The sequence below is a fragment of the Gossypium hirsutum genome, chromosome D11 (assembly GCF_007990345.1).
Source record: "Gossypium hirsutum isolate 1008001.06 chromosome D11, Gossypium_hirsutum_v2.1, whole genome shotgun sequence".
NCBI classification, from domain to species: domain Eukaryota; kingdom Viridiplantae; phylum Streptophyta; class Magnoliopsida; order Malvales; family Malvaceae; genus Gossypium; species Gossypium hirsutum.
In genome coordinates, this window is record NC_053447.1 from 525,480 (window position 1) to 551,854 (window position 26,375).

At 32.5% G+C, this 26,375-nt stretch overlaps 3 protein-coding genes, 1 non-coding gene and 1 pseudogene across 5 annotated transcripts; 2 read left to right on the forward strand and 3 right to left on the reverse strand.

Annotated features, from left to right (window-relative positions):
- Nucleotides 1-1,502: 1,502 nt before the first annotated feature.
- Nucleotides 1,503-5,663, reverse strand: LOC107903076 (lipid phosphate phosphatase 2). The gene is made up of 7 exons (XM_016829132.2): nucleotides 5,417-5,663; nucleotides 5,087-5,310; nucleotides 4,492-4,579; nucleotides 4,202-4,405; nucleotides 3,919-4,107; nucleotides 3,737-3,796; nucleotides 1,503-2,037 (listed from the first exon to the last, which is right to left on the reverse strand). Exons 2-7 carry the CDS (start codon nucleotides 5,300-5,302, stop codon nucleotides 1,916-1,918), a joined length of 879 nt encoding a protein of 292 aa, XP_016684621.1. The 5' UTR covers nucleotides 5,303-5,310; nucleotides 5,417-5,663; the 3' UTR covers nucleotides 1,503-1,915.
- Nucleotides 5,664-6,334: 671 nt separating this feature from the next.
- Nucleotides 6,335-8,874, reverse strand: LOC107904650 (protein PLANT CADMIUM RESISTANCE 6). The gene is made up of 4 exons (XM_016831095.2): nucleotides 8,099-8,874; nucleotides 7,864-7,935; nucleotides 7,001-7,213; nucleotides 6,335-6,896 (listed from the first exon to the last, which is right to left on the reverse strand). The coding sequence occupies exons 1-4, from the start codon at nucleotides 8,757-8,759 to the stop codon at nucleotides 6,817-6,819; spliced, it is 1,026 nt and encodes a 341-aa protein (XP_016686584.2). The 5' UTR covers nucleotides 8,760-8,874; the 3' UTR covers nucleotides 6,335-6,816.
- Nucleotides 8,875-11,228: 2,354 nt separating this feature from the next.
- TRNAD-GUC (transfer RNA aspartic acid (anticodon GUC)) lies at nucleotides 11,229-11,300 on the reverse strand. The gene has a single exon. It is a non-coding gene; the product is annotated as a tRNA-Asp (tRNA).
- A 698-nt stretch (nucleotides 11,301-11,998) lies between these two features.
- On the forward strand, nucleotides 11,999-17,665 carry LOC107904649 (carbon catabolite repressor protein 4 homolog 3). Of its 2 annotated transcripts, none has more exons than XM_016831092.2 (13): nucleotides 11,999-12,358; nucleotides 12,436-12,599; nucleotides 12,677-12,742; nucleotides 12,844-12,896; nucleotides 12,983-13,064; nucleotides 13,553-13,639; nucleotides 13,947-14,039; nucleotides 14,136-14,168; nucleotides 14,296-14,408; nucleotides 15,912-16,023; nucleotides 16,144-16,229; nucleotides 16,309-16,393; nucleotides 17,275-17,665. In XM_016831092.2, exons 1-13 carry the CDS (start codon nucleotides 12,079-12,081, stop codon nucleotides 17,377-17,379), a joined length of 1,359 nt encoding a protein of 452 aa, XP_016686581.2. In that variant the 5' UTR covers nucleotides 11,999-12,078; the 3' UTR covers nucleotides 17,380-17,665. The 2 variants fall into 2 exon arrangements, with proteins under 2 accessions (XP_016686581.2, XP_016686582.2); XM_016831093.2 differs by having other exon boundaries at nucleotides 12,007-12,358; nucleotides 16,144-16,171.
- A 1,659-nt stretch (nucleotides 17,666-19,324) lies between these two features.
- Nucleotides 19,325-25,695, forward strand: LOC107904648 (uncharacterized; annotated as a pseudogene).
- The last annotated feature ends 680 nt before the right edge of the window (nucleotides 25,696-26,375 follow it).

Here is a 26,375-nt window from a genome sequence, read left to right on the forward strand (position 1 = left end):
GTTTTGTAATAGAGAGATTAAGGTGGACAATGGCATTTTGAGCTAAAACAAAGTATAAGCAAAATATAAACTATTTTTCGTGAACAAAAAGAAAATGGGTATCAAGATCAGTGATTTAATTGAATGATAAAAAAAATGATAGGTGTAAAGGTGAAGTTAAAAAGGGGAAATTGGGTGATGGAGAAATTAATGTGGCCAACTGTTTATATAAATGAAGTTGATTGTTTTAGGTTGTGAATGGCATAATTGAGTAGAGCTGCCTATGCCTTTAGATAGGCAGATCTTTCAAGCGATCTTCTTTGAAGGTGGTACTCTTAAAATTTTTAATTATAATTTTTAATGCAATTATTTATGAAATATAATATTTAGCGGTCTCAATTTATTATAAAAATACAGTATTTTTAAAAAATAGGGTGCTTTATTTAGAAAAATATGGTAGATTTTCTTTTTAAAGAGTAATCATGTTATGTCAAATGACGAGTTTATTATGTATTTGAGACATGTCATATTTTATAATTTAAAAAAAAATAGATTAGATTGTCACGTGCCATCCCTTTCTAAAACCACCAAACTAGGCGGTGGTTTCATGGGGAGTTGACACATGGCAATCGGATATAATATTATTATTTTTTAAACTTAATGTGTGACACATGTCATATGCAAAGTGAAATCACTATTTGATATGGTGGGGTCACTTTTTACAGAGAAAAATTACCATATTTTTTTCTAAATAATTTTTAAAAATACATTACTTTTATAAAGTACTCATGGACTTAAGAATGGTAAAACTCAAATTGTTCTATGATTTTGAATCGATCCACTTTGAATGGAGCGAATTCTCTTTGAAAAATCGATGTGGGGTGGGACAAGACGAGGTGAATTGTTATTTTCTTTTACTGTGGGTATGATGTGATTATAAAAATTGCTTCCCCACCATGCGTCGCTTCTCTATATGAAATTATTATTTTACCATTGTATATGTAACTATTAGAAGGGTAAAAAGTGTGTAATAAAGAAAGATAATATAATTTATTTTAAATATTTTTGTTTGAAGAATTTTGTTTAAATGTTTGCTTATCTTTCGAAAAGATTACACATTTATAAAGATGTTGGGGTGGGTGGTGGAACAAAATGTGTCAACTCTAGAGCGACAATAAATTTAGCAACATTCGTCCCCATCATATTTTAGGTCTAAAAAATTAATAATTTAATCTAAGATATTCTAAACTAAAAATTTTAATTAAACCTATTCAAAAAATTATAATTTTATTATTATTAAAAATTAATTCTTTAAATGATCATGATTATCTCTTCCAATAATATCATATCTTAACTTCGTCCTGCCTAATCATAAAAAGGAAGGTACAAAAAGCTCGATGAAGGAGGCATTAGCTATAAAGCAAACTAAGAACATAGATTGCTTTTAGCAGGACATTAGCCCAACAGTTCGACTCTTTGCATCCCTACACAATCTTAACAAAACGCTAATATAACGATGAATAGATTTCAAAACTTTTGCATATTCCCATTGTCAATAGTAACATACAGAGGAAGCACTACGAGATAGCCATCATCTCATCTACCCATGCATCGGTGAAATTGGAGTCAAACATTCCCCAAAGGTTCGGGGAATAAAAAAGTAACTTACATTCCTCATCTATAAAAACACCACCGCGCACGTCCCAAATTTCCTCGTCTACATTAAATTTAAGACAACCCGCAACAGGCGGAAACCGTCTCCTTTGTTTCGAGACATGACGAATAATATAGTGCATAGGAGATGAGACGTACACATATATTATTAGTACAATTGTTTGCATTTATTTGGTGAACTCTATATGTTACGTGTACATTCACATATACAAACATTCACTTAATAATATATTAATATGGTTCTGGACTTTGATGCTACTTATCACATTGGTTGTGTTTCAATATCGTTAGATTCATTCTTGCTTGGAGATCTGACTGTGCTTTCTGGACTTTCATCACTTTGTCTTTCCGCAATCATCTTAAAGTATGCATGAGGTGCCCAACCTGATTGTTCAGACAATTAATGAATACGATACAAGAAAAAGAACTAAAACATGATATTATACAATGAGATGTGAAAATAACATGCAACATATGAAAAAATCATGTGACTATAGTATCTATAAACTTCAAAGCAGAAAATCTTATGAAAATAAAGGGTCAATTTTTGTTAGTACCTATACCATACATAAGTTGTAAATTTAGTCTCAATGCTCTAATTTGTTCAATTTTAATCTTTGTACTTTTCAACCTTGGGAATTCCAATCCAAAACCAAATGGTAGCACTTAAATTTGTTTAGATCAAATTTTGTTATTGGTCCTATAAGTTTAGATTTAGTCATTGTTCTATAATTTGATCAATTTTAGTTCCAATACTTATTAAATTTTGAAAATTTAATCTTAACTCAAGTAATAGTCGTTAAATCCATTAGCTAAAATAACGTGAAAATAACAATTACATAACAAACTAATATTTTATTACACATGTGATAATATGCTTACTGTATAAGATTTTAAAAATGATAAAATTTAACAACCACCATTTGATCAAATTAAAAATTTAAAACTACATAAACTGAAAATATCAAATTATAAAGGTTAAATATGCAAATTATGCATATCAAAATAGAGTGATCGAAGTTTGTAAGCGGAAACAGAATACTTGAACCCAACTTCATTTATAAAACTAGTCCTTCCAATATGCATGTTCAACTCCATCTTAAAATGCTACTATTTCACGGTTCATCTATTTTACTCAATCTTAGAGTAGTGTTGAGGGATTTCTATTTCTTTTAGAAGAAGTTATCGAAGTGTCGTTTGCTTAGAGTCAATGGATACTTCAACACATTCGGTATTATCTCCAATTAAAGCCTTATCTCTTAATTTTGACGAGAGCTCGAGTGTTAAATGTTGACTAAAAAGGTAGTGCATGGATTCAATAGGGTGGAAATGCCTTGTCAGGTTAGACCATGCATGGTGCATGGTCACCTACCAAGAAAATGCAAGCATTTGTGCTTGATAAAGTTTGAATTCGTACCTCACAACATATAACACACTTGTGGGCAAGATCATGTGTGGCTCACGACCACCTACTAAGAAAATGTGATCATTTGCACTTGATAATATTTGAGCCTGTGCCATAAAACACATAGAACACTAGAGTGCTTAGTGGTGTAGTTGTCAACAAGTTCCCTATATGTTGTAAGCCATGAACTCAAACCCAACCAAGCACAAATATTCACATTTCCTTGGTAGGTTATTGTGCGCCATGCACAGTCTAACCCAACAAAGCACTCCTACTATGTTAAATCCATAATTGTTTTAGGTAGCTTCAGTCATTTGGCTCTCATTAGAGTCAAAAGTTAAAACCTCAACTACATATAATATTAGACATGTTGAAGGATTCATCAGCTCCAAACGAAAAACATTTTAAAGACTTCTCTCAAATGAGTTAAAGATCCCTCAATAAGTGGGCATCAAATATAGGTATGCATCCAACACAAATATACTTATTTTAAAGTTATGTATGTGAAGGATCATAATTTCATATCCGTATCTGTATGTATCAAGTACAAATCCGGGTAAGGAAAATGTTTATATATCGCAGTGCTGCAAATACCTTGAATGCCAGATACACATTCCTAATTTGCATATAATATTTATAGCAACATCTCTAGGATAAAATTTATGTGTAGAGACATACCATCTTCATAATGAGGACAGGGAAAGAATTGTAGGTAACAAAATGCTGCCATGGACGTTCCTGCATCAATCAAAAAAAAAAAAAAGAACATTTTTTTCATTATTTCAATGCTAATTAGCGTCAATTAATCAATGGGAAATCATTTAAGTCCAAGTTTACTGAAAAATGGGAGAGAGAGACACCTATAAGAGCTCCGGCAAAAACATCCGTCCAATGATGCCAGTAATCGTCCACTCGAGAAATACCCACGAGAACAGCGGCAAGTACCGGGAAAATCACGATACAAAGTTTCGAGACATTGCCTCCGCGATTGAATGCTCTTAGCTTTCCCGACAAGTACAACGAAAGGAAACAAAGACCTGCAAAGGACCCTGCATATGATCGGTAAACCAAAACTGTTATATGTTTCCTCGAAGCATGATCGAAACTCAGCCGGAAATCTACAAAATGCACGCAGATCGTTACATGAAGTATGACCACTAGGGAAACTTTTGTATCCTTCCTTTACAATCTTTGCATCCCCATGGCAGATAACATCCCCTGTAACTTGGTCAAACACCGCCTTCCCATCGGGGAAACATCGAAAAAAGAAATTCGGTCTCGGCCTACCGACGGCATCTTTGATCGAATCCGTAATAACTCCGGACAAAAGAACGGAATATAGAATACCTAAGTTGCATGTTTAAAAGCGTTTCAATGAGTAAAAACAATGACCATATTGTGTTAACACAACTTAGATTGAAACAAAAGTATACCTAGTATAGCATGGTGAAAATCATAAATGTCCTTTCTCAAATAGTAGTATACACCAAAAATAATGAAAGGCACCAATACTGCAATAACCTGTAAAAATGTGTTACAAAATTTAGTCTTTAATATTTATATCTTTTAATAATTTGATCCTTATTTATTTTAGTTAAATTTAACCCACAACTTTTTAAAAATACTAAATTTGACCATCAACCTTTAAAAAGAGTTGAATTACTTTTTTTTAATGGAAATACTTACTTAAATGTTAAATTTTTAAACATGAAAACTCGCATGATAATCCACGTGTACTTTATGTAATTTTTTGAATTTTTATGAACGATATGTATACATGTTTTGAATTTTTTACAATTTTATAATTTTTAAATTATTTGTTGATGTGACATATAAGGTAATGTGTCATGCCAATATTTTAGAAAAAGAAATATTTTAGTTAACATTTCCTTTAAATAAACTCTTTTTAAAATGTTAAAGTGAAATTTAATTAAAAAAAACCGTAAACAACAATAACTAAATTTATTATAGTGTCTATTTTTTGTAATTATTTTAGGAAAATCTTGAAGTTGCAATACACATGCATACCGGTACGACCAACACCGGAACGGTATTTTCATGGAAAGGGAATTTTAAATCTGTCATCATTTCTTGTCCGACGAAGCGGTGAAAGGGCTCGACGTAATTCAACAAACCGTCGATGACGACAAGAATTACGAGGATTAGCCAATTATGTATATGTGCTTTGACCACCTTGACTCCATGAGATTTTATCGTATGGGTTCCCAACAATATCTCTGTCATCTTTCCAACTAGAAACAATGATCAAAATCAAATCATTCGAAACATTTAGAATTCAAATCTCGGTATCTTCGATACACCCTATATTGATGATTAGAACACATAAAAATAAAATACCTTAAGAGGATGATAACTGTGGAATGTTGAAAATGGAGTCAAAGGGCAAAGAGAGGGAGAAAGGTTTTTTTTTCTTTCTTTCTTTCTTTCTTCCTTTTTCCTATTTCTTTTGTTCCAGGGAAGAATTTAATTTATTTTTCAACTCCATAAACAAAAAATAGTAATAACTTTTGGGTTGGAGATGAAAGGAAATAACCCAGATTCTTGGTATGATTAGCATTTAGCACCATTCATTATTTTTCATTGAAGAAAATAAGTTTATTAATTTTCTCTTCTTTTTTTTTTAAATATTTAACCGCAAGGATATGACATTTCGGACATTTAGTAACTAATATTAAAATTTGCTAATTATATCATCGATTAATATGTTGCTATTATTAGCTTTGTTCAAATTTATTTACATCAATTTTATTTTTTCAATATTACAATTAAAATATAAATATAAAGACATGTTTGAGTAATTACAAGTATTAAATTATTATTAAAGCGGCAATAGAAGAATCCGTGAAAGATTCAAGCAAAGTTTGGTTGATGGGTTTCGATATGGTAATAGAGGTGTCATGTTTTCCAAGTTAAGGCACAAATAGTTATTGAAGGCTTGAAGTTGGTTTGGCGAAAGGACTTCACTCAAGTAGAGATTATTGATTGTGATAATGCAATGTTAAATGATACTATTCGAAATGGATTCGCATCAATTAGTTATATTACAGAAGTCTGATTAATATATGAATGGTACACTAAGGATTGGAAAGTGAAGTTTAGACATGTATTGAGAGAGAGTAACAAGGTGGTTGGTGTAGTAGGGAAACTAAATCAATTAATTATTCTCACAAATCCATCACGGTATGTTAGAAGACTATTAGAGGAAGATGTTCATAGCTCGCTGCATGAGGAGGCCTTTATCCGTATACATTCCAGTTTTTAGGCATGTATTTTTATTTTCTATTAAAAAAATATATATTACAAATGAATTGTGCAAGAAATCATAAGGTAGAATCAAACCATTACAACACAAATGAATTAAAAATTACAATTCAAACTAAAATTGCTAAACTAGATTAAAACTCACACATAAAACTATGGGATTCAAAGATTTACATATATAATATTGCACATAGTAAAACTCAAAACTGAATACTTAAAATCCAATATCTCAGTTTTTGAATTAAAATTTTATTAATTATATTTTATCATGTTAAAACCGAAATTTACCCATTATCGAGGCCAAAAAAAGGCATTTATGTTTTACAACCAAATCATGCTTTTGTCGAGATAATTTATTTTATCGACGGAAATTAAATTGAAAGAGCATTTGACATATAATTAAACCAATCCAAACATAAAATAATTACCAAAAAAAAAAACAAAACATTCGTAAAATGGCAGTTTCCTCATCATCGTCAAGCTATCATTCTTTGGTTCATCGGTGCCATCATCACTGGCTGTTGCACCTGCTTCTTTGCCAAGTTTCCTTGCCACCCTAAAATATATATAATTTAAATTACGAATATAATAAATGTTATTATAATTCATTAATTACAATAATTATAAAAAAAAAGACATGATGCAATTATTAATTATTACCAATAGAAGGATCCCAGCCCCTAAGCTGAAGCTCCCTGTATTCTTGACAAAGAGCACACCACTCGCAAAGGAAGTGAGTGACCCAGTCGGGTGCCGGAGCTTCCGGCAAACCGAATTTGTTTCTTAGTTTGGTTCTGTAAGTGCACGACATTAGGCACGGCAATCCAATTAAGAACGCGATTGCACCGTAAAGCAGTCCACTGGTTCCACAAGCTGTTGAGTCCATTAATATAGACATGATCAAAAAACATGTTGTCTTTCTTCGATAAAAAAATATTTCCAACGCCTCTCAATATTAAGTAAGTTGGTCTATCTAAAAAAAATCGAAGTAATTCAGTCTCTGTCAATTCCTAAAGTGAGCAATTGAAGACAATTGATTACGACGTTAATATTTTCTATTAATTTTATAAAATTTTAATTGGTATAATAATAAATTTATCCCTCAAAGTTTACACATAATTTCAATTTAATTTTGATTTAACAAATTTAGCCCGCAATATTTGTGTACGGGCTAAATTTGTTAAATTTTTAGAATCAAAATAAATTTGTTATTATACTAATCAAAATTAGGTACAATTGACGAAAGACATTAACATCGTGATTAATTGTATTTAGTTGCTCATTTTTAAAATTAATAGATATTAAATTGCTCTAATTTTTTCTAGATGAATCAATTTACTTAACATCAATATTAAAAGGAATCGAGAGGTAATTTATCTTCTTTCTTAAATCATATCAAAGTTTTCATTAATATATATTAAAACCATTGAACAATGATGTTAAATACACATTTTTTTTTCCAAAATCCGTTATAAATTTTTTTTAAAAAATGAGAATTTTTTCAAATGTCTCTCTATGCTTACTTGTGTGGCCGTCATCCACGATTTCGGCGATCTGGCCGAATGTCAAACATGGGAAGAAGGCTGTCACTAGAGCTGAAATTTAAAAATAAAATCGAAATTAATCATTATAAATTATGTGATGATAAATGAATAAAAAAATATTAACCCATGATAATAACATAAATGCATGGAAAATGAAGCGAGAACGTGTGTGCATGAACCCGCAGTGATATTGAAAACTTTAAAGAAGATTTACCGTTCATCGGATCATCCATGAAATCAAAAAGGCCAGTCCGCCAACCGTCAACACCACCATTCACCACCGGGATCCCTGCCACATGTTTATGCGGTGAAACAGGCGGCATGCCCTGTCCTTGATCAGGAGGCAAGAATGCCGGTTGAGGAAACACTTGTGGCGCTACGTTAGGGGCGTAAACGGTCTGAGGCTGCGTCGCTTGTGGTCCTACATTTGCGTACATCTGATTCGCCGCTGGACTTTTTGGCGGATACTGTACTGGCTGTGGCGGATACGCCGCCGCCGCTGGCTGCTGGTTTGTCCCGTTCGGGTACGCTGGATTGTATTGCATGTTTTGTTGCGGTGGGTACGGCGCGGGCCGCTGCGGTGGAGGATAGGCTTGGTTAGGTTGTTGTGATGGTGGTGGGTACTGCGGAGGCTGCTGTTGAGCAGGTAGTGGGTATTGCGGTGGCTGTTGCTGAGCAGGTGGTGGGTATTGCGGTGGTTGTTGCGGCGGGAATTGAGGTTGTTGTTGGCCTTGTTGATTTCTGTTTTCATAAGGTGGTGGCGGTGGATATTCATCGGCCACATTCGGAGTTGGTTCATGGGTCGGGTCGTATTCTTGAGGGCGAAGCTCGTATTCGGCTTGTATTTGTTCAGGGTCTGTATCAGGGCGTCCCATTGTCTTCTTCTGCTCTCACTATTCTTTTTGTGCTCTCTTGTGAGATAGAAGATGATAGCTAAAACAAGGTTCTATGGTTACTTATAATTAGTCTAAGATTCTATAAGGCGGAAAAAAGGTAAGTGAGGAAGCAGCAAAATTTGAAAATAAAATATGAACGAAGTTGCCTACGAAAATGATGGGAATTATTGGCTTAATTAGAACATTTTTAAATGAATTTACATTTAGTACAGTGAGTTTAGTTTTTTTTTTTGTGTTTTATAGTTACAATATTTAATTTTATTATCATCGTTATTTTTATATTAATTATAGATAAACACTATTTTTCAAGGAGGCTTTAATCTGTAGAATTTGGACATAAATGTAAGCTAAGAAAAGATTAAAACAATGATGTTTATCAAAATATATGGGTAAGAAAAAAAAGTCAAAACGTAAATATATAATAAATTCTGAACATAAAGATTAAACTGTCATAGTTTATTAAAAAAATTAAAAATTATATTAAAATCAATTCCAAATTTAATTTTAGAACAAATCCTATCTCGACACTCTTATTAAAAAAAAGTTATGGGCTAATTGGCAAGTTGCATGTAGACAGTGGGTGGTAAACAAATAGAATTGACCTGGGAGAGAGTTGACTTTTGTGGTTCTAAAACATTAAAAGTCTACGGCGACGTGACAGTGACACATGGGTTAAAATGATTGGCGGGGTTTACTTTGACTATAGTTGTGTGTCCAAAGGCGTAGACTTTCAACCTCCTCTGATTCTTGGCAAAAACGCTGGCAACGAGACCCCACTGGAAAGCCATGTGCCACTGTCGACATTAACGCGTAAACTCTACTTGAATTTCACTAATCAAATTTCAAATGTAAAATTAAATCTCCAAGTTTATTTTGTTCGTTTGCTAAACTTGAAGTTCATCATCTATTTTGTTTATACACAATATTTAAAATCGAGATATTGTTTAAGGGAAATTGAATTAATAGAAAAAAATATATCGATAAATACTTTACATACAATAATATTCTTACAGATAGAGTTGACAAAATTAATTTAAATCCCAAAAAAAAAACATATATCATAGAAAGATTTGAATGTAACAAATTCTAATAATATAAAGAATTGGTTGAATATGATTGGAATTTAATATTAAAAAAAAGACAAAGTTTAACTTAAACTTATTTAACATAAAATTGAATAATTTAAATATAAAATTATTCAATTAGGTACAAATATTCTTTGATTAGTCAAATCCCGATTCATTCTCTCATTATTCTGAAATGATGTTATACGAAATAATCAAACGGGAACTCTTTCTAATAGTTTTCAATTTTCGTTTAAAAATATTTTAAGAAAACGAAAAAGAGGACTAACTTGTTATTTTTTAAAAAAGAAAATAAAGTCATTGATAAATATGTTCTCTCACTTTAGCAATGCAATTGTGAATATTTTTTGTTACATTTATCTTCTTGATTATGTTGCAAATTTAAGTCTTTTGTCATTTGATCATGGTTTTTTATAAATAATAATTTTGTTTAATATGTAATTATACATTTTTCTACTGAAACTTGTAATTGTTTCTGCTCATGTTAATGGTTGATATAATTGTAAATTATAATTTTTAAAAAATTGGTATAACCTTTGTTATTTACGTCTTTTTGTTAATTTGGTCTAACTTTTTCGAAAACAGTTAAATTGTTATTTTTTTTAACGAAAATACTAATTAAAATATTAAATTTTTAAACATGACAAATCACATTGGAGTCTATGCGTACTTTATACGTTTTTTTTATTTCTTTAATACCCTTATAGTTTTTAAAATTATTTGTTGATGTTGCATAGTATTCTGTCGGCATAAAATACATGTGGACTGTTTTACAATTTTTTATGTCAACATTGTTAAAAAATAAGTTAATATTTTATTTGTATACTAATTATTTAGTCTTATCTCTCATTTATATTACATTCAAATAAACTGTCTATAAATATTTAATTTAGTCCGTAAGAGTTTTGATTTTAATGTAATGTTGGGTTGATAAATAATTAAAAAAACAAAGACAATTATTAAGTCAGCACGGTGTAACAGCACAAAAGACACGGTGATTCTCTTTCAATCATCAAGGGATGAAGTTGCCATGAAACAATTGCGCGCACGGTATATGCATAGCTAAATTCTTCTTCATAATCGTTTCACTTTTTTTCTTCCAAGATAAATTATACATTCATCTATAGATAAATAGAAATGAGAAATCGATAAATAAAGTACGGTACTACTCCAAAATCAAAAGTCAAGGATCTTTATCATGGCCGATGGTACGGTAATGCCGTCAAAAACTAAGAAATTTACTGAATTAAATAACGTACGGCGTCAGAGGTGGAGGCTGCGGCTGCGCCACCCGTAAACGTTTAAGGAAGGGGAGTTCAATTAAGGAAGCGAATGGTGGAGATTGGCTAGAAAAAACAAAAATCGCCGTTGCCGGGGATCGAACCCGGGTCACCCGCGTGACAGGCGGGAATACTTACCACTATACAACAACGACCTGTTGATGGGAAGTGTCAAATATGCCAGTCAAGTAAAGATAATTACTGTAATTCAAGTCCTATCTTATATAATATATAGGTAAATTATTTATGGGTAAACTACATCCATGATCACTAAACTATTCAAAAGTTTAGTTTTTATTTAAGTTACTGAACTATTTCAAAGTTTTTATTCAAGTCACTAGGTTGTTAGATTTTTTTTTTAAGTTTGGCTAGCGAGCTCTAAGCGATGATTCAATAAACGATGCGGTGGATTAGTACCTATTGACAAGTAAAAGAACATACCTTAAATCCAAGTCGAATGGATAGTCAGTGTTTGAGATTGGAGAAGAAAGCTATTTGGATTTTGGTTCGCAGATTTATGACGTTCAAAGTTATTTCATAAAAAAATAAACTATAAAAAAGGAGAATGAGAACTTTCGATTAGTGGAAGCGGTACAAATAACTAATGTCATACAACAGTAATTTTAATAGTCGAGTGCCTTAAATAAAAATTTTCAAATAGTTTAATGTTCATTTTGTAATTTTTTAAAGTTTAGTCATCAAAACATAAATTTACTAATAGTTTAGTGATATTTGATGTATTTTATGCATTTTAATGAGAAAACTTGATGATAATTTTCCTAAATTTTTTCAAATTACAATAAAACAAAAACAATAATTACAATAACAGGATAAAGTAAGCTCCATAAAGAGTGGCGCCAAAAGACCAAAATGAAGGACACTTGGCAGTTAACAGTTAACAGTTGAGCCATTTATCCCCTTTCTTCTTCTTCAATGGGGTTCGCCTGTGGTTCTTTGCTCCACCCTTTTATCTCCATAACAATGGCTTCCCCAACTCTAAGCCAATCATTGCCTAAACCCTTTTCCTTCAAGCCCACCATTGCCATTTCTTCTTCCATGGTTAGCCCAACAAGTTCTTCTTCGTCCTCTTCCACTGGTTCCTACAGTCCCCGCTGGGACAACTCCATTCTTCGACAACCGACCACATCGTACGATTCTCCTCCTGAGATACTCCGCCATTGGATCGAACTCCAACAACCTCTAGCTTCTCACGGTAAACGATTCAGTCAGTACTTTTTTCAAACAGATTGTGGGTATGTAATTAATTTTATTGATTAATTTTTGTTCCAGATAGATTTACTGTGGCATCATATAACATATTGGGAGATAGAAATGCTTCAAAACATAAAGATTTGTACCTAAATGTTCCTTCAAATTACATAAGATGGGGTTACCGGAAAAGGGTTTTATGTGAAGAAATAATGAGATGGAACCCAGATATAATCTGTATGCAGGTAAGCATTTTCTTGTGTATTTATTTAAATTTCTTCATACTTTTCAATTAAAGGGTACTGTGGTTTTATTGCCTTAGGAGGTGGATAAGTACTTTGATCTAAGGAACACCATGGAGAAGGCAGGATATGTTGGGTCTTATAAGGTTAAAATTTGCTGTTGATGGTTTATTTTGTTTATGCGTTTTAGGAAAAAAAAGTTATTATCAGGAAAAACTATGAGATTTGACATGAAATTAATTGGCAGCGACGTACCGGAGATAATGTTGATGGGTGTGCTACATTTTGGAAACCTGACAAGTAAGGAAGTTGTAGCAACTTTGATGAATGTTTCTGAAAAGTTGACTTGTGTGATTATATATTGTTTTCTTCCTTTCTATGGTTAGGTTCCGATTGTTGGAGAGGGAAAGCATCGGATTTAAGGGATTCGGTCTTCGTGATAATGTTGCTCAGCTTTCTGTTTTTGAGGTAGGCATGAATTAACACTGGTGTGTCTTTATGGTTCAAATATATATATTCATATAAATATAAATATATTGGTGTTTGTAAAATGTTGAATTAATTCCTTACGGCAATTTTGCTCTGGATGTTTGATTTCAAGCCTTCTTTTCAATACTTACAATCTTATAGACATTTCAAACTAATCTTGATTCTTCTTCCTCAGTTAGCATTTCTTAATATGATATAATAATATCATATGATAAGCATATCACACTATGAAAGATTAGTATTAGTATTAGTATTATCATCCTCGTATGTGTATCACACCATGAAAGATTATTGAAGATTAAGCCTTCACATAGGTTCTGTTTCAACTTGATAATCATGTTTCTACAAATAATTTGCATCATACTTAAAATATTGCCATTGTCTTTTTTTACATGTTCATATTGCCTTATGCTGTTCATAGAAGAGTTGTTTTCCTTTCTATATTTGACTCCATTACATACAGACAGATGTGCAGAGTTGAATCTAGAAGACTAGTTGTTGGGAACATTCATGTGCTTTATAACCCAAGCCGTGGAGAAGTAAAGTTAGGCCAAGTAAGTCTCTTTATGTTATTTATATATAAAGTCATTGTTCTATAACCATGTTTTGAACCAGCATGAATTATACTTACTTAAATATGGTTCTTGGAGTTTATTTATATGCCTTTGCAAGAAGCATGTCTTGTTCAAATGGCACACAAAAGATAATGAAGCTACTCATTTAGATGCTAGCATCATTTCCTTGATACATTGTTCATCCTTTGATTTATGTCCCTTCCTTTATTGATGTTCCTCTTTGTAATATAGTGTATTAGATATTTGCAGGTGTTAACGGTTTGTCATTGATATTTTACTCATCTAGATTCGTTTTCTCTCTTCGAGGGCACAATTACTCTCCGACAGATGGGGGAATGCCCCAGTTGTACTTGGGGGTGATTTTAATAGCACTCCTCAGGTGTGCATGTAAACTTCATTCTGTTTACATATAATACTTTTAGCACCTGCAATTATTCTTCTCGATAAATACTGATCATTTCAATGTTTATTACAGAGTGCAATATACAAGTTCTTGTCAACATCAGAGGTAAGATTCTGTAGCATTTTTATCTATGAACATTGTTCTGTCACAAGGTTCCCTTCTCCATGGTATGCCAGTGATGGTTGATAAATCTAATCATATATAAACATATTGCATGTTCTTTCTTTTGCAGCTTAACGTCAAGTTGTATAACAGAAGAGAGTTGTCGGGTCAGAGAAGTTGCCATCCCTCTGAAGTTTTGGGTGGTAACAGAGAATCAAGAAGTTCAATTTCTGTTATGGACAGGTAATTTTTCCTCTTTCAACACCCTATCCTTTTTATCTTTGGTTAAACAGCCTATCATTGGTTCCAACTTGTGTATGTTTGTGCATCTATACATATATGCGATAGAAATGTTGCATATGTAAAATTTTAATACGAATTAAAGTTTCAATACTAAAAAAACCTATCGTCCAACTACAGTAATTAAAGTAAGTATATAATTACTTCATATTGCAAAAGGAAAACATAAGATTAAATACAATTTATATTGTACAATGTAATGGTTTAACATTTTCTTCTTTCTTATAAACATATAATAAAAAGATATTAACACAATAACCAATGGAATATATGCATTTAATTCATTGAAAAGGTAATAGAGAGAGTCAAGCTAATAAAATGAATGAAGTTATTGAATTTATCATATCAATTTGTAAATTCTACAAAAGGGGAAGTCAAATTAAAAATTCTTGGAGGGAGGGGGCGGGGGAAAATATAATTTTATCATATTTTGGGTAATAATGTAATACCTCGAAAGGGTCCTAAAGTAACTACAAAGAATTTCGGGGGCCAAGGCCTCTACTTAACCCTTCTAAAATTGTCTCTGAATGCATCTCTTTTAGAAAAATTGGACGAAACCCAATTGTTCTTATGGTTGGTAGGGGCGAGCGTTCGATCAAATCGAGTAAAAATATTTCGAGTTAATCAAGTTGATGATTCATATTTTATCATCCTAACTCAATTTGAAATTTTTTCAAATCAAGTCAAGTGAAATGAAATTTAAGTCGAATTAAATAGAGTGAAATTGTTCAAGTTAAATTAAAAAATTAAACATGTCAAATTAAAATATTGTTACAGTCTAGCTAATTTCATGTTAGAGCAGATAAATTTGAAACTATTTCAGAGCAAAAGAAAAAATAAAGATAGTTTAGTATGGTAAACTTGAAACATTAATTAACTTATTTAGATCAAAAAATATTATTTTAGAATTTTTTAAAATTTTTAACTTTATATATTCTTTAGAGTTTTTTTTTTAAATTTTCATAATTTTTTAAAAATATAAATTTTGGTATTTTTATAAATATTTTGAATTTTTTTTTTTGTAATTTTTGTTGAGATAGTGACCAATTTGGTCATTTTCAAAATTTATAGGGATCAAAGGGGTATCTACGCCAATCTATCATTAGAATTATTCGAGTTATTCAAATTGTAAAATTCAATTGACTCGAACTCGAAACTCGAATTACTTATTCGAGTTGACTCGAAAAAATCGAATAACTTGATTCAATAACTCAAAATTCGAATTTTTATTTTTATTTTTTCGAATCAAATTAAGTTTTGAGTGTCATTGCTTAGAGGAAGTAGTGGCCATCTATTTGAGCATTTAGTAAAATTTCAGTATCATTCACACACGGACACAAAAAAACCATGTTTAGGTGTTTTTCTTGGAATTTGTCGTGTCAAACTTATATTTCTTCTTCTAATGGTAATTCTCAATTAATAGAATTCAATACTTTCTCATTTCAGAGTTTTGAATGATTGTTGGACTGATGAGGAGGTTAAAGCTGCAACTGGAACTGCTAATAGCCATTTAGTTATGCATCCATTGCAGCTTAATAGCTCCTATGCCACAGTAAAGGTATACACGGACGCATTTAGATACATATACATGCACAAAGAATTAAACAGTTCTGTATCATTATCTTTCAGCTCCAGTTATTTGCGAAATTTGTAACACTTAATATTATCATTTTCTCAGGGTTCTATAAATACAAGGGACTCCAACGGTGAACCTTTAGCCACTTCCTACCACTCTAAGTTTCTTGGAACTGTTGACTATTTATGTTACAAGGCTTTCTGGAATTTTGTACTTGCAATTTTAATGACATCGTATCAAAGCTTAAGGTTGCTTGACTTAGTACAGGTACTCGGAAGGCGTTCTACCTATTAGAGTTCTGGATACTCTTCCAATTGATATTCTCACGAGGACTGGTGGCCTTCCATGCAAGGTAAGACCAATATATAACTAACTAAACTGCCCTGTTCTTTAGAGTCGTAGCTAATCGAGAATTTATTATTACATATTTATCTGTAGCATCGTTTTTGTCTTCGGAGGGAGACAGTTGGAATAGAACAGTATGATGGAGCATTATGTTGCTTCAACTCTTCATTTCTCTTAATGCATCCCACATTGGGTTAAATCACTATTTGGGATCTGAACTTGGCAACTATTCTCACATTGAGGCCTGAATTTTTTCCGTCTAAGTTAGTCCCTGAACTTGGTTATTATTTTCATGTTGGAACTTGAGCTTGGCAAGCATTCTTACATTAGGGCCTGAACTTTAGGGTTTCCAATGAAATTTCATGGATTAACATAGACACAAGAAAAAAAGTTCAGGTCTCGATGTGGGAACAATTACCTAGTTCAGAGCTTAACTTGGACAAAAATGTTCAGGCCCTAATATGGGAACGCTTGTCAAATTTAGGGCCTAATTTGGACCAAAAAAAGTTTAGGCCTCAATATAAGAATAGTTGTCAAGTTCAGGCCCTAAATAGTTATTTAACTTTCCCACATTTTCAGCATGGGGCGTGGGAATATGACCCTCTACGGACCCTCGTAAATATGAAAAAACTTTTGAATGCCATTGAATGCCCTGCCGGTTATGTAAGGGACTCATTAGGATGAATTGATGAATGCATTTTTGTTTTCATTTTCAGCCATCAAATGATGAATGTCTATGCATATGATTTGAAGTTCGAAGCTTCAGATGGTATTGCATATGTTTTGGTGCCTTCAAATAGTTTCCTTTTCATCTGTTGAAGTGTGATGATTTGAGCATATTAATCTCATATTCATTTCCTATCTGACCCTTGTTCTGTTATCATACAGAAAATCGGAAGCGATCATTTGGCCTTGGTTTCTGAATTTGCCTTCTCTAAAAGTACCATAGAAGATGATAACCTGACTACACCAGCAGTCCTTTGTTTGGATTAAATCCCCTAATCCGACTCCAAACATAAACAGTAAACACAAAAACATACCGGAGTTGTAAACACTGGCGTATTTAGTCTTGGTTGGGACGATCAACGTCAGGTGTGGGTGATAACTGATAATATTAAAGGTTGCATGAGCTTCATTAGCAATCAATATATCGACATGAGATATATATACGTGATCTGCAAGTACGATTGCTTTCGTTGCTTTCATGGAATGTGTTGTGTAAATAAAGCTTCCTTTGCTTCAGAAAAGTAATTATAAAATAAGGCTTCCTTTTTCAGCATATGCAGATTTTGTTGTTGTATTTGTTGTCTGAAACAAGTTGATGGAGAGAGTGGGTGACATTAAATATTTGGACCATCCATGTGCACGTCATCCCCGTATGCTGATAAAATATATTTTTTACGATATGGATTTATATTTGGTTAGTGAATTAAATAATGTCATCACATCATCTGATTCAATAATCACTTAGTTTCCTGTGTTAACAGTGCATCAAATTTGACAAATTTAGGGGCTAATATGTATATTAAGCCGAAATTATAATAAGGTATTTATAGGTAAATATACTGTACAATTTATCATGTCTTGTGGTGTAATGATTTAGACAAACTTAATTGACAAAATCACAATGAATGTTTCTTTCAAAAGATTGAAAGCAATGTTTACCTACTCATTTTAAAAACAATCGCAGTCATGCTTATTTTAATTTTTTTAATTTATATACCAAATTAAGGTTATAATGTTTGATATATATATATATTGAAATTTCCATCAACGGTTTGCTTCCCTAATCACTTTATTAAAGATCTCGTGATAATTTTCATCAAAAAAACTATAAGCTATTAGTTTTCAATAATATTTTTTTTGAAAACATTATTTATTTACTTATTTTAAACGAGAATAAAATAATACATCTACATTCAAAGGAAAAGTAATTCCTAGTCTTTTCGTATTTTTTGATAAGTAATTCCAAAGTCAATTATTATTTTTGGTCAATATGATGATAAAAACTTGCATTAATTAAAGTTTCTAGTTGAGTTTGAATAAACCATTCTCCCGTTAGAAAATAAAATTTAGTAAACTTTAATTTCCAGTCAAATTAATCATGACAAAGGCATATGTTTACCCATTCAAATAAATACTTTTACATTTATATTAGATTTAGAGTTAAATCAAATCATATTTATAAATTAAGGTAAAGTTCTTTTCTGGTTTTTAATTTATAATATTTAAATTCAAAATTTTTTCTTTTATCAACATTTAAATAAATATTAGATTATAATATACTCATGAAAAATAATTATATAATAAATATTTTTTTAAAATATTGTTGAAATAATAAAATTAATTATTTATGTATATTTCTCTAGATTTTATATAGAATTATAAAAGATAAAGAATGGTCATAATAATACTTGTTATTTTGTAAAAAAAAAGAAAAGAAAAATTTTTAAAAATAATTTTTGAGTTGAAATCTGATTAATAGGTGATATCAATTTAGTTAAATTTTTAAATAATAATTTAGATATAAATATTTATAAAATGATAAGGGTAAACTACACTTAAACTATTAGTAAGTTTATGTTTTGGTCACTTAACTACAAAAAGTAACAAAATGATTATTAAACTATTTTAAAGTTTTAATTTAAGTTGTTGGGAATGTTAAGTTTTTTTTAAAGTTCCACTAGTGAGCTCTAAGCCACGATTTAACAATCGATACGATGGATCGGTAGCCATCAATAAATAGAAAAACATACCTTAGGTCCAAGTTGATCTAACAGTTAATGTTGAAGATTGGATTAAAAAGTTGTTTAGATTCTGATTTGTAAATTCATAATCTTCAAAATTGTTTCATAAAAAAAATTCAACTATAGAAAAAAATAGGAGAATGCAAGCTTTCAATTGGTATAAGCGAATCAAGTAGAGAAAATCATAAATCAACAAATCTAATGATTTAGTGACTAAAATATAAAATTATTAATAGTTTAGTAAGAGTAGTTATAGTTTACCCAATTAACAAATAAATAATAATAAATTGAGTGACTTTGACAGTGTCAGGAAAGGTGCTCTGAACTTCCACGTCAAAAATAGACCCGCATTTTTCGTCTGGCGCTGCAACGAAGTCGTCCTGTGGGACCGACACAATTAACCAATAAAAAATCCGCACCCTATCTGAGTCGTCCATTCTGACCAAAAAGTTCTGAGCCGGCCATTTCAATCTGATAACGTTCCTGATTCATTTCCCCTCACGATTGCAGTCCACCGACGTTACCACTCTCATTTAAAAACTGGAGGATCCACCATGACACCCAATCATAATCCTCCACATGGCTCCCCATGGGAAATATAATGGCGCGATGATTTGGAAAATGATATATAAACTTGATTACTTCGTACGGCAAGAATCGCCGGGTTGCCAAAAAGCAATCCCTCTTTATCAGCAGATTTCATTTCAACGATTTTCTAACTTCCCCACACTTCTCTCTTTTGTTTTCGTCTCCGTTTCGCCGATTCAAAATTCTTTCGATGGGATTTTGATTTTTGATTTTCTTTTTTGTATTTGCGGGAATCGAGAGATCGAAAATCGAAAAAAGGAAGAGCAAAAAATAAGAGTAGAATTATGCGGCGTCTCGTTGACAGCGCCCTCGCTATTACAAAAGAGTGAGTTATCTTTTTTTTTCTATCCCTCTCCGTATATTTATACGTGTATTTGTATGCGCTGTTGTCGGATTTTTTTATTTTTGGGAGATTATTTGATTGATTTCGGAATTTTTCTAGGGATTAAGCTTAAGATTTTATCGGCATTATTTTCGGGGGAAGTAATTGGTAGCTTTTATTAGCTGAATCCAGTTAATTGAAACGGAAAAAAAGAGTAAATGCTAGGGTTTTCTGGGTGTTGTTTTTATGAGAGTTTTTTTAAATGATGATTTTGTTTTTGGAGTGTGGATCTTAATGGCGAAAGAAATTAAATAATTAGTTAATTACTTCTCTTGTTAGTTTGACGACTATGTTGATATTTGTTAATTTGTTTTAGAAAACCAAGAGAAAAGAACCTATATAGTTTACAAGTCTATGACAATATTACCAGTATTAAATACTTATGGAGGAATTACGATTGGAAACTAATTTGGCTTTTTTTTTAATGAATTAGTGATAGATAGATGATCATGGAACTGGTTGAATTATAAATATTGAAAAAAAAAATGAAAGTATTTAGTTCGATATTTGATGAACTATTCATGACCGGATTCACCAAAATCAATACTTGCAACATGTAATGTGATTAAGCATACACGTGATCAAAGAACATACATAAGTTATATTGTGTTCTCAAGTGAATTCCACAAGTTTGCCCGAAAGCTTGATCAACCCAAGGGCCATTTTAAGGTAGAGTCACTCTTGTGCTAGCAAGAGTAAGATGATAACCAAAATAAAACTCCCATTCGGACAAGTACTTCTTCGAGAGCTTTTATCATTTATTGGGTGTAATAATATGTTGGTAGGGATGATTGAAAAATAGGGGTGGAGTGTTGTCTCCTGTAAATTAATTCTTTATAGAACAATTCTCCTCTTAGTGGCTAGGATAGAGATAGTTTGGCTAGTAAAAAGGCTAGGGCCAAACACACTAAAGGCAGTGCGGCATAGCATGGGTATAAATACTCCTGCCCTTCTGTACTTTAAGTCTTTCGATACTCTCAATGCCCTGTATTAACAATGTAATGACTAGGAATAACTTTTATGACTTTGATCCATAAAGATCTAATAGTTATAGTTTTTTTATAATTCTTATGCAATTCCTTTATACACAATGGACTTATCCCAATTAGTACTTAGTAACTCTTACTTTTGTTTATTATGGATCAGTGATTAATATGCATTATTGTTAGTATAGCTTTGATCAGTCCAATAGGCATACCCCAACATTCTCTTTACTCATTCACTTTCTTACATGTACGTCTCTATGCCTTTGTAAGAGCTTGGAACTGTAGTTTCCTAAAACTCCATTTGATTGGTGCTTTTGCCTTTTACTTTTTTGCTTTATTTTCCTTTTGCTATAGTTTTGTTTTCTTTAAATTTTTCCCTTTTTCCTTTATATTGCAAAAAAAAAAAAAAACAACGACAACAACAAAAATTCCTGCCAAAGGAATATTCTTATTATGGGCAACTGACTTGTTTTTATTTCTAATGCAGATTGCTGAAGACTTTTATGTATGAGTCTTTGAACAATACTGCACGGTTGATAAATGGAGTATCAGCACTTTTATTGTCCATTCTTCTTGGAAAGGCAAATATTCTCGAAGGTGTTCAAGGATGGGAGCTTAGGCCAACTTTTCATGGACCTCGGTTTCCACGCTGGATGGAAAAGTATGTTTTTTTTCCCCGAAGTGTTATGAGAAAAGAAATATGTCTTAAGTATCAAGGACTATGTTTTTCTTTTGTTTTAGCTATTTATGTGCTTAAGTAGATCCTTTTACCAGAGTGATTATCATTTAAGTTCATAGTTTTCTTGTTTTTTTTGGCCTTCTCTTTTCTTCACTATATTAATTATGGGAAGCACTAAAATATTAAATGGGAGAGCTAAAACAGAGTTCTGCTGACTTTTCTTGTTGGAGAAGTTTAGCGATGGTTGCTGGCACTAGTGTCTTTTTTCATCATTGGTTCAATGTACTTTCGTAGAGCCTATCCTAATTGGCTTCTTAAATGCTAAATATATATATTTTTAAATTTCATTCTTTTAAGAATAATATTAAATGCTATTGCTTATGAAAATTGCCTACAAACACCTTTGATTTGGCTGGTCATGAAGACCCTTTTTTTTGGCATAACTGCAGAATCACAATGGTTTAAACATGAATGGGTGTCATCAGAAATTTCTTAAATTCGTTGGTACTCTCTTGCTTAAATGGTCTAAAATCTGGAAGTTGCTCCTTTACTTTTCCATATTAAGTAATTCTAGTACCAATTAGTAGTTGACATTTTGACTTTTCTTGTTGACCGCAGTGGTGTTTCCTCATTCAACCAGTTCATTCATGAACTTTCTCTGGAGTCTGATACTTCAAGTATAGACTACTCTTCCGATGACAACAATCTTGATGATACATACCCTGCGTCACCATCATCTCATGGGTCAAGAAGCTCCAGGACAATCTTTCCTATCAATAATGCTTGGCATTGGACAGACTTGATGGCATGCATATTGTCATTGATTTTGTTACCTGCTAGGCTTCTGCTGTGGATGCCATTTCTTGTTTTCCGTTTGTTAAATATTTGGGGATCAAAGACTTCTTCAGATCCAGGAAACCCCCATCTTAGGAATTTTCACTCCTTTAGGAACATGCACACCAACAAGGACCATGTTGTCAACCGCAGCATTGACAGGAGGCGTGGAGTCGTTGAGGTTTCTACAAGAACTTGCATCTTACTGCCTCTAGAAGTTTTCTGTTTTCATTGCCTCAGTCTATTTCGCTTGCATCATTATTTTCTGCTTTGCATTGCCTCATTTTTTCCATTATTTTTTTATAGCTTTTACTTACTCATTGTGATGTGATGACAATCAGGATCTTCATCTAGCAATTGAGATTTTCATTGAAGCTATATTTGATATGCTTCACAAGACTGTGCATTGTGTGCTCTCCCCATCTTCAGCTTTTAGAATCTTCAGAAAATTGTTCTCATCTGCAAGTGCTGGTGTTAAGGATGTTGACAATGATGTCTTGAATGCTTCAATTCCCCCAGTGACTCTTGGAGATAAAGATCCAGCTCCTACAGAAAGGAATCCTACTCTTCACCATGCTCTTAACACTGATGCTAGAACTTGTAAGGATATCATAACAGAGCTTGGGTAAGTTCAGTCTTATTTTTTATCTTTTTTCTTTCCCTTTTTCCCTTCTATTACCCTGAAATTCTGCATATCTTTTGTTAGTTGCGTACTCATCTTCCTGTTTTAGGTACCCATATGAAGCCATTCATGTTACTACCACCGATGGATATATTCTTCTTTTAGAAAGAATACCAAGGTATAATTGTTTATTTTTCAGTTTCAGTTTTTCACTTTCTCTTGAATGCTATGATTCTTGATGCCTCTAGTCTGATATTGCAGACGTGATGCACGGAAGGCTGTCTATCTACAGCATGGTATTTTTGATTCATCCGTGGGGTAAGTAACAATCTGCAGTCTTCCTGCCACTCTGCTGTGATTTCTTTGCTGGTGGTTCACTTTGTGGTTATGTATTATGCTGGTTTACAGGAATTATTACTTTTGCACAATGCAAACTAGTATTTTCTTAGGGATTATTTTAAGTGCTATTAATGATTTCATTTTAAAAAGGATGTCCATATTTAATGGTTCTACCATTTTACGCGTTGAATGAATATTTTTTGTACTGTGGGTACACTTTGGAGAAAATGATGACTTCAGGTAATATCAAAGTACTCATGTCCAACAATATGGATGGACAATATAGGAATAGGGTATGATCCGCCAAATATATGAAAAAAATGTAAACCTGTGTTGGACACATGCCTATAATTGACACCTTCTCCCGTGTCTGGTTAACATAACCTTTCTCAATTATTCTTTAAGTAAAATAGAATTGGTTTGGGGCAGCACTTGCTTAGAAATCCATCTTATCTATTGAAAGACACTAATATATGCAAGTGATGCCTATGAATTTAGATCTTATCTATTGAAAGACACTAATATATGCAAGTGATGCCTATGAATTTAGATCCCTCTCCTTATGGTATTGTGGTAAGCATTCTATATTGTCGGAACCATATTAATTATTATCCTGATTACTTGTAATTTATTCCTTTCCCCCTTCTACTAAAATAGTTGCAATGTATTGGTTTTATGAGTTGATTTCTCTTTTGCAGTTGGGTTTCTAATGGTGTTGTTGGTTCTTCAGCTTTCGCAGCATATGATCAAGGTTTTTAATTATACTTGAGAGTATTTACATCATTCATAGAATACTAGAATAGTATAAAATTTCAGTGTAATGATGTTATTGCTTTAATTACAGGCTACGACGTCTTCCTTGGGAATTTGCGTGGTCTAGTCTCTAGGGGGCATGTGGATAAAAATATCCCCTCACGGAAGTAACTAAATATATGATTTCACTATCAATATGTTTTAATTTATTGTTTCTCAGACATTAAAACCGGAAATTAAAACACACTATTTTGACTCAGATATTGGTGGTTCACAGTAAATGAGCTTGGGACAAAAGATGTTCCGGCTATGATAGAGAAGATTCATGAAATTAAAACTGACGAATTAAAAATGATTCAACCTGATGAAGAAACAAACGATGAGCAGCCATACAAACTCAGTGCAATCGCTCATAGTCTGGGTGGAGCTGTTATGCTGATGTATACTGTGACACGCTTATTGAACAAAAGCCTCACAGGCTCTCAAGATTGACTTTACTTTCGCCTGCAGGCTTCCATGATGAGACTATTTTTATTCTTACAGTGGCACATTATTTCGTTGTTCCTTTGGGTCCGATTCTGGCGTTTTTCGTGCCTGCCTTGTATATACCGACCCGATTCTTCCGCATGCTGTTCAACAAGTTAGCTAGGGACTTCCATAACTACCCTGCCCTTGGGGGACTAATACAAACCGTACTGAGTTATACCTTTGGGGGAGATAGCTCGAACTGGGTTGGGGTGATGGGATTACCTCATTATAATATGGATGACATGCCAGGGCTCTCACTAGGTGTGATTCACCACCTTGCACAAGTAAAGTGGAAGGGAAAATTTGTAATGTATGACTATGGGAATGCATCAGCCAATATGAAGGCATATGGATCTCCGGTGCCAATAGACTTGGGTGAATATTATTCGCTTATCGATATCCCAATTGATTTGATCGCTGGGCTGAAGGACAAGATAATTAGTGCAGCAATGGTTACAAGGCACTACAAGTTAATGAAGGATGCAAGTGTAAATGTATCATACAAGGAATTTGAGTATGGACACTTGGACTTTACAAAATCGAACCAGGAAGACATCTTAGCTTATGTAATGTCTCGCCTACTGCTCGTGGAGCCTGCTCTAAAGCACCAGACTAGCCAAAAGAAGACTCTGAAATTGAAGAAGAAAGGACAGGCTAGCTCTTAAAACTCCAATTTACTACTAAAACCATGCGTTTCCATGTGTCTTGTTGTAATTGAATATTGATGATAGATCATAGATGCATGTTACTGTATGTTAGTTACTAGATTTATATGTCCTTAAAAAACCCCCCAAAAATGTATTTATATCATATATAGAGATATATTCTGACCGAGGAAGTCAATTGTTTAATTCAGTGAAAGTGGTGGTTACTGCTTGTCATCTATTTCTTTTCTTTGTGGGGCTTCAAAAACTAATTTGTAGGCGTTGCCTTTGGAAGAGGACGTTTTCTATTTGTATGGTTGTGCAGGTGGTCTTTGTTATGGTGGAAGAGTGAATATTGGGTTCCACATTATCTTACCACTTGGTGGAGCCATCTCAGCCTACCAGCAATGATATATCTGAAACCAGGTGTGAATGAAGGCTTTAAATACATCTTTATCCTTTTGAAGGATTAAATATTGGGGTTAAATTCTATGCAAGTTGTGAATTTAGGGGTAAAAAAATTCATGGGAGACCGTTTTATTCAGAGTTCGATTGTATTTTATCATATTTACTCAAAAAATGAGCTAAATAGTCTTTGTACGTTAGGTTAAAAAGCAAACTGGTGTTTTTTTTAAATTCCATCTATTTCTACTATTAAACTTAGTTTTTGTACATCAACGTGAGGTACACATGACAAAAGGAAAATTGATTCTTGAATCTCTTTCACGCTCATGTCACGTCGAGGTACTACAAAATCCAATCCAATTTATTGTAATCGATTAGTTAACATATTGGTTAACTGTATTCTGAAACACAGAAAAAAATCATTGGCTTATCAAATTGAATGGTAGTAAACGTTACTTTTACATCAAAAAAGCGTATTCGAA